Source organism: Brachycentrus maculatus, unplaced genomic scaffold, assembly GCF_059751285.1.
Source record: "Brachycentrus maculatus isolate JH-2025_06_01 unplaced genomic scaffold, ASM5975128v1 h1tg000326l, whole genome shotgun sequence".
In the NCBI taxonomy this organism is placed as follows: Eukaryota; Metazoa; Arthropoda; class Insecta; order Trichoptera; family Brachycentridae; genus Brachycentrus; species Brachycentrus maculatus.
In genome coordinates this window covers 3,214,938-3,222,665 of record NW_028281075.1, presented here as the reverse complement: position 1 = coordinate 3,222,665, position 7,728 = coordinate 3,214,938, and the positions used below count along the sequence as shown (strand labels likewise).

Genomic DNA, 7,728 nt, shown 5'->3' with positions numbered 1-7,728 from the left:
GGGGTTGAGATGTTAGTATTAAATGGAATGTTAATGCTGGAGAGGTCTGAAAGGAAGCTTGGGTAGCTGTGATTTAACGGGCACCCAAAGAATATGTGATCTAGGTCCTCCTCTTGAAGACGACATACACACATGGTAATATCCCGGACATGAATTCTAAACAAGTGAGAACTGCGCATTGTGGCCTCAATCATTACTCGGGGTTGAAATTTTTTAAATGTAGTCCTCTGTTCTTTAATTTTTCTATGGTTGAGCTGTCAAAAACGCAAATCGCACATAATTTTTAAAAATTATCCATTCCGTCATTGTGTTGATGTATTTTCTTTAAACTAAGTTTTTCTTTAAACTAATTGTAGTTACCGCTTTAAAGACATGAGTCAGATAAACAGGTCCTCGAATAGATCTTTGCCTGATGAAGAATTGGAAACTCTTTCTAACGATGTTGTACGATTTATAATAAATAAAAGCGTTACAAAGCACCCAGTCAAAAGAACTGATGTATTAAAATATTTGAATTCTATCCGAGAAGGATTATCCCGCAACTTCAATGAAGTTCTGGTGGCTGCCAACAGCAAACTGGCTGATGTTAGTATATTACATTAGGTAAAAAGTATGAAAAAATTTTATACTAAGGAAATTTATCACGTTTTTAGGTATATGGATTTAAATTTGTTGAATTGAGTTGTAAATCTCATTACCTGTTGGTTTTGTGCAAAGAAGAAACCAAATATAATGATGGAGCTCTTTCAAAAAAAGACACACTGCTAGTTTCCACACTATCCCACATTTTCATGTCTGGGGCGCCTGTTAGAGAAGGTAAAATAATATTCTTATGTAATGTAATCTATTATCTGAAATAGGAAGAATGGAGATGCACCCTTTTTAATGAAAAACCCACGATAACTTACCTCAAACTATTCCAATTAGGCTGTAAAGGTTTCCTAATTCAAATGCCAATGATGACCAGATACTACATGTTTATATAATGAGAAGTATGTCCAAACTTTAATGATACCGTTCCTTACAATCATTTATGTTTAAGTCTGAGGCATTATGAGGAATTCAAAATAAATCAAAACCACAAATAAAGCTACATTTATGTTGTAATTAAATGATTTTGTATTTTTAGATGCAATGTGGAGGTTTTTAGAAAAAGCTAATCTAATGGGAAACGATGAGACCAATACTAAGAAAATGTTGACACACCAATTTACAAAAGAATTATACCTCAATTATTTTAAAGTTAGTAGTATAAATAATTCTACTTTTTAATATTGTTATCTTTTATATTTGCTGAGGTTGCAAATATTGAGACTATTCTCAGCTAGTATGTATTAGGGTGGTGACTGACCGGAGCCATTTTGACATAACATAACATGTTACGATGCGAGCATTCGTATAGTCAGTACAGCGAGCCGAGCGCTCCATCCATAGTTTCGGATGCTCGCCGCGAGCGATGTTACGACGAAATGCTCCGGTCAGTCACCACCCTTGTATATTATTTACTTTTTTTATATTATAATTGAGTAGTACTAAACAAATTGGTTTTGTTTTTTCATACAAGTTTGCCCAATTTTATTAATCAAGAACCAATACTAAAAGATATTATGTTTGAATATGAAAAATTAAAAATACTATAGTTATATTTTTTTACACGAGGGGTGTTAAAATTGTGTATTTTTTCAGACTGGGGAGTTGGATAATCCAAAATTTTATTTCAAGTGGGGTCGCAGAGCTGAGGAAGAAGCACCTAAAAAAATTCTATTGAAAAGAATTGGCCAGGTATTTAAACACATTAAAAAAGTGTTATCTTGATTATTTCCATATTGGATTGACTTTAATTATGTGTTATGAAGTCCCGAGCGTAAAAAAAGTTGACACTTGTTTTACTTAAAAGTCATAGCTTCATCAATTTTATTCAGTTTCCCGTGACTTTAATCAACTGTCTCATATTAACAACAATTATTTTATTATTATTAAACCATATCCGCTCGCTGGGTAGAGCATATGGAGTCCACAAACTGTCTCCAGGCTTTTCTGTCGGCTGCCAGCTCTTTTGCATCCTCCCGAGTCAGATCCGCGTCCCGAAGTTCTAATGAGAACTGCCGACGAATTGTCAGCAGTGGTCGTCCTGGACGGCGCGAACCTGATGCCTTGTAAAAGAGGCAAGCTGGATTAAGGCTTTCGGGAGGCATGCGAAGTACATGGCCAAGCCAACTGAATCGCCTTTTCTCGACGACAGTTGTGACCAAGATTTCCTGCGTCCTACGCCTTACCTCTTTATTTCTCACTAAGTCAAACCACTGCACGTCTAAGATTCTCCGCAAACACCTATTCTCACAGCTCAGTACACGGCTGTTCTGGGCCCTTGTAAGGTGCCATATTTCACAGCCGTATAAGAGAACAGGGCGGCATTTGGTCTTCACCGAGTATAAATTCGATCTCCACAGCTTTCATACTATTAACCGGATCCACGCGGCTCGCATAACCGTATGTGTTTTAACAGGACATGCCCCATACGCGGCTGACATAAGCGTTTGTGTTTTCACTTTGCTCCAAGTTTCGAACCTCAGTTCAACTTGGAGGGATTTTTTCATGGTGTGGAACTTTGGATAAAATAATACGTCAATCCTCGGCCTTATGACATCTGTTGAAATATCTGACTAATAATTTGTAACATCACAAGGATAAATAAAACAACAGATCCCTGATTTTTCTTGCGGTCGGTAATTAGTCCGCGCCATAATCATGCCCTATATCTGTCTCACTCTCGACGCTACGCATCGCCAGTGGGTAAGAGTGACACACGATGCGTGCTTTGATTTATTTATGTTACGATATAATTTGTTTATATTACGATATATTTCAAGAATAATGTGACACACGTGTATTATAGAGTACCAAAAAGGCACAATGAATCCCATTGAACGTTTTTGTTTAGGAAAATAAATCGTTTCATAACTAAATACATGATAAAAGTAATCATTTAAAAAACGGCGAAATACAGCCGCGCACGAGCGTCTCTTAGGAACAAAGTTAACGCGTTTAAAAGGTTAAATGCGGAACAACAATTAAATAAGAAAAAAACACTTCTTACTTACTGATTTATTATTTGAATCAATAAACATTACTTTACAGTGTGGTATCCATCAAGCGGAATGTATCATTACTTTACAGTGTGGTATCCATCAAGCGGAATGTATCATTACTTTACAGTGTGGTATCCATCAAGCGGAATGTATAAACTCCAAAGATACGCATTGTTGTTTCATGTGTATGCAAAAGTGTATTTTTGGAATTTTTCAATTTAGCTTGATGAACAATTTTGTTTTCATTTTTTGCTCACTCATTTACAGTAAGCTCAGATAGAGTTGGTAATTTTACGGATTAAGCTGACTGTATGTATCAGTATTTAATAATTAATGTTACTGCTACATTTTTATTATTTGTTCACAGGCATTCAATAGAAATCCCCACTATTGGTATGAACAGCACAAAGAGGCAACAGAGGAGGATGAAAATTCTTCTTGAATTTTATGAGTACAATACAAATATTCTATTATAAAAACTTTAATATTGGGTGTATTAATCACTTTTGAGAGATTTACAGTAAATATCGTAATTAGTTTGGATTGCATTTATTTTAATTTGGTAATATGTATTATTATAGCCAGCGCTCAATAAATGAAGTTCAAATGCAGTTTAAAAAAGTATATTTTTATATTAATGAAAATATAAAGTTTTTTACCTACAGATGTAGAAAAAGAATATTTTAAATTAAATTTTAATAAACAGTTGTATTCTTATGATGTATTATGATGTATTCTTATGATGTTTACAAATATTTCAATTAAATAAATACTGTTCTAAGAGTGGCTTGTGTTTTAAAATGGGAATCAAGTTGATGCAGAGTGGGGATTGAACCTACAGCTTCTGACTTGAGAGTCCGCAACACTGATAATGGGACCACAACTCGACAACTCATTTGTGGGAAACTTCACTGTCCGTCTCCGTAGTGTAATGGTCAGCACGCTCGGCTATAGTTCTGGAGGTCCCGGGTTCGATTCCCCAGGGGGGGGGGGTAAAATAAATATTAGTGATTTTTTCACTGTACTATTTATTAAATATTACCCTGGACTGGTACCTGAAGCGGAGGGCTGATCACCTTTCCTTCATGTTTAAACGATCAAGATAACACTGCGTTTGTATTACATAGTGCCCTATGCAGCATTGGGGTGCGGATAAGGGTTTTATTATTATTACTATTATTACTGCAGGAAGATGATTTTATTTGAATGAAATCTATTTAAACTGAAATATATTGTTGAATGTCAAATATAATATTTATGGCGAGGATTATCCATTCATAAAAAAAGTGTGGCTCCGGAGCTGCATGCGGCTCTTTGACCTTTTAAGTGCGGCTCCTGCACAAATATCTGCGGCTCTTCGACTCTACTATACATGCGAACAATCTTTTTGGAGCGTGAACCTTATTTAAAATAATCTGAGATATCCTATTATTGACGAGAACCTACAATCTACCTGATTTGACCAAAATTTCAAAGGAGATGCAAGGACATTATTCCCAATAAGTAGTGTTCTTATGGATACCTCACTTTCAAATATTTTTTTTAACAATGAATGAAATTCTTTTTGAGAGTGAAATCTAATTTTATTGTGTATACCCGTTATTCGATAAAGGACTACTAAAAATATAATTAAGGTGTACTAGAATTACCAACAGAATTGGGTCTCAAGAAAAATTTATTCGTTGTAATGTGTAACCGATGCGGGTTACGGGCGATGACTCGGAAGAAATATACACGCCTGGCCTTCACTCGGAATCTGCCAACTTGCCACCGTTGTAAGGGGTGACGTTCCAGACAGCCCCGCCGTACCGAGTTGTAAGCTGGATACGGACGGAGGTGACTGGATGTATGAGCCGGGAAGAGCGAGCACTGGACCGACAAGTCAACCTCAATAGCCCTGACAAGGGCTTTCCGAAACTGGTCTGTGAATCGGTGCAAAGAAGCGAAACGGTCCAGGCTGGCAGCGCGGCGAGGTGTCCAAGGAGCGGGAGCGGAGAAATGAAACACAGGTTTCAGCAGTCACACCAGAACTAATTTATTGTGGCAAAGTCAACCCTACTTATACCCGACCGTGATCGCGTTCCGCCCGACAGTGGGAAAGCACGGCCAATCAGCGGCCGGGGGAAAGAGACAGCCATATTGCTGTCTCCCTCTAAGGGGCACCGGACGGGCTATATTTCCATACCGTACCGGTGCCTTTACAATAATACATCCGATACATTTCCATAATTCCGAACCAATTCATATTTTCCCATATTCCATAATTCTTACTTATATCTAATACATTTTCCTTATCCTAAACATACAAATACAGTGCCGAAGCCATACGAAGTCTATATGAATTCTCAAAAGCCCTTCTTCGGGCCGCGGCCCGACAGGCAGCCGTCTCGCCCGCCGGACGCCTAGAAGTCCTTTTCCGGGCCGCCGCACGGGGTGTGCGATCTGTCCGTAACGTAATGTGTATATTTGGGTCTTTGGCTAGTAAGTTTGCCGACCTCTGGTTTAGACCTTTCAATAGTAAATGTCAGCGATATAACCGATGGATGCGACCACGTGTTGCTCAACCTATGAAGTTACTTTGAATGATCAGACTGGAATGTTCTACTCCACCCGCCATATTCGCCCGATAACGGTTTATTAGAATTCTTTTGTTCTGGTCAACGCAATCAGCACTTTCCGGAGAATAGTATAGTTCTTGTAGAGAAATCGATAGTTGGCCAGACAACTGGATTGCTTCAAAAGAACCGAACTTCTTTATTCGTGGAATACATTAAATGTCTGAAAAATGGGAAAGGTTGTAGATTCAGATAGGGCATGCAGCAAATAAAATATTTTTTTTATTTATGTTTTACAATCAACCCTCGAGAATTCCTCAAAACTTACTTACATACCCATTGTATATTTTTATGTGTGTAGTAGCTGGCTGTACAGAGAAAAAATAAATGAATATTTGCTATCTAACTCTACTTTTCTTTTGCTCTTGCATTCCCTAACATTTCAGCAGTCATTTGTTTTTCAGATATTCAGGGTTCGTAAATATTGTTTTTGTTCTTTATAACTGTTTACACTTAACTGGCATTACGGGTTTAATCTCCACTATTTCCAAAATTGACTTAAACATTTATTTTAATTTGTATTACATATTTGCCTTCCCCAGTTATTGTATCATTTCCCTACCAGCAGACAAGTAACTAAAATTTAATATAAAATTGTCCTGTATATATGTTTCAATAAACCTCAGTATGTTCGTTCGCTCCTAGGTTTTTTATAAAGCCCTATCTAGACTCAAAGGGCACCGCATTGAATTAATGCGGAGTCAACTTCATTGTCAATTACATAAAAGCAAGGCGATCAGTCCTGCACTCCTGATACTTGGGCAAGAGTTGAATATATCTGATGAGGTATAGATGATATGAGTGGAGGAGTTCAGATAAAGTACATTATTCCTATATGGCAGGGTGGCAGACCAAAGGTGGAACGCGACACGATTTCGTATGGTACGCGAATGAAGAGAAAAATGAAGTTTAAACTTACAGACAAAAGTATTACCGTAGAACGGGGCTACTTGATCTTTGATGTGTTACTTGAACCCAGTACAAAAAAAAATCAAATCTGTATTTGGTCTACAATAATGAACGTATCTTGACAATAAGTGTCACCTGTCAGGGAAACAATGAATCATGTCGATACATTCATTATTGTAGACCAAATACAGATCTAATATTTTTTTTTGTACTGGGCTCAAGTAACACATCTAAGTTCAAGTAGCCTCGTTCTACGGTACTGCTAGTATTCTGTTAAAAGCTACCAGCTATGAACCCAATATTTAAAAACTAAAATCTACAGGAAAAATCTCAATAAAAATAAAGTTGTAAGGGTTTTACATTTTTTAATGAAAGGGCGCTTGTGTACATGGAATTTTACCATCCGGCAGTCCGGTTTAGAAAAATGAAAGTGACCACGACAGTTTAGCGTGATGGAATTTACTTGCAACGTGTTCACGCACTGATCAAGAGCACCGATCCGAAGAAAGATGGACAAAAGCAAAATCCAATTATAGTTTTAAAATGCTAACTGACGTGCTGGATGGTAAAATTCTGAGTAATTCCGGGTAGTGCACAAACGCCCAAAGTCTTCAAACCATTTACCTAAATGTGGATATTTCTCTTCGAATGTGTTTGTGTGTGTGTACTCTCGTCAGTAATTATTCTGGAGAACAATCATTTTCTTGTTTGTGACGAGTTAAAATTTGTTTACACACAATAATGATAAGGAGCAAAGGTCGAACGATCTAGAAACAGATTTTTTAAGGAAATTGAATTGCAAAGATCTAATCAATGATTTTGCTGCCACTAAGTGCAGACGAGTTTTGTAACGCATTGTGAAACAATTAATATATATTGTATGAGAATAAACCTGTAGTTAAACTAGTTAAATAACTAAAATATTAAATAGTTTTAAATGTGCAATTATCCTTGAAATCAATATAACAAACTAGCTGCTATTTTAGTTTACTAAATAAAGTAAATTCATTATGTAGTCTGTGATGGGGACTGAGAAAGGAGCGGCTGGACTTACCACATGGCCTGGGGCCTAGGGCGGCCAAGACTGCATATCCGCCACTGATTCATGTTGTTTT

General features: G+C 37.0%; 1 protein-coding gene across 1 annotated transcript; it reads left to right on the top strand.

The window, feature by feature from the left end:
* The first annotated feature begins 245 nt into the window (after positions 1-245).
* On the top strand, positions 246-3,875 carry LOC148304307 (non-structural maintenance of chromosomes element 3 homolog). The gene is made up of 5 exons (XM_088268594.1): positions 246-585; positions 654-816; positions 1,130-1,242; positions 1,687-1,782; positions 3,457-3,875. Exons 1-5 carry the CDS (start codon positions 373-375, stop codon positions 3,529-3,531), a joined length of 660 nt encoding a protein of 219 aa, XP_088124720.1. The 5' UTR covers positions 246-372; the 3' UTR covers positions 3,532-3,875.
* The last annotated feature ends 3,853 nt before the right edge of the window (positions 3,876-7,728 follow it).

What these genes read in the sequence shown, in the direction of transcription:
- LOC148304307 (XM_088268594.1), top strand. Translation starts at nt 373, where the DNA reads ATGAGTCAGATAAACAGGTCCTCGAATAGATCTTTGCCTGATGAAGAA. An exon ending in TGGGGCGCCTGTTAGAGAAG is followed by an intron (nt 817 to 1,129) that starts GTAAAATAATAT and finishes TTGTATTTTTAG; the next exon opens with ATGCAATGTGGAGGTTTTTA. An exon ending in TATACCTCAATTATTTTAAA is followed by an intron (nt 1,243 to 1,686) that starts GTTAGTAGTATA and finishes GTATTTTTTCAG; the next exon opens with ACTGGGGAGTTGGATAATCC.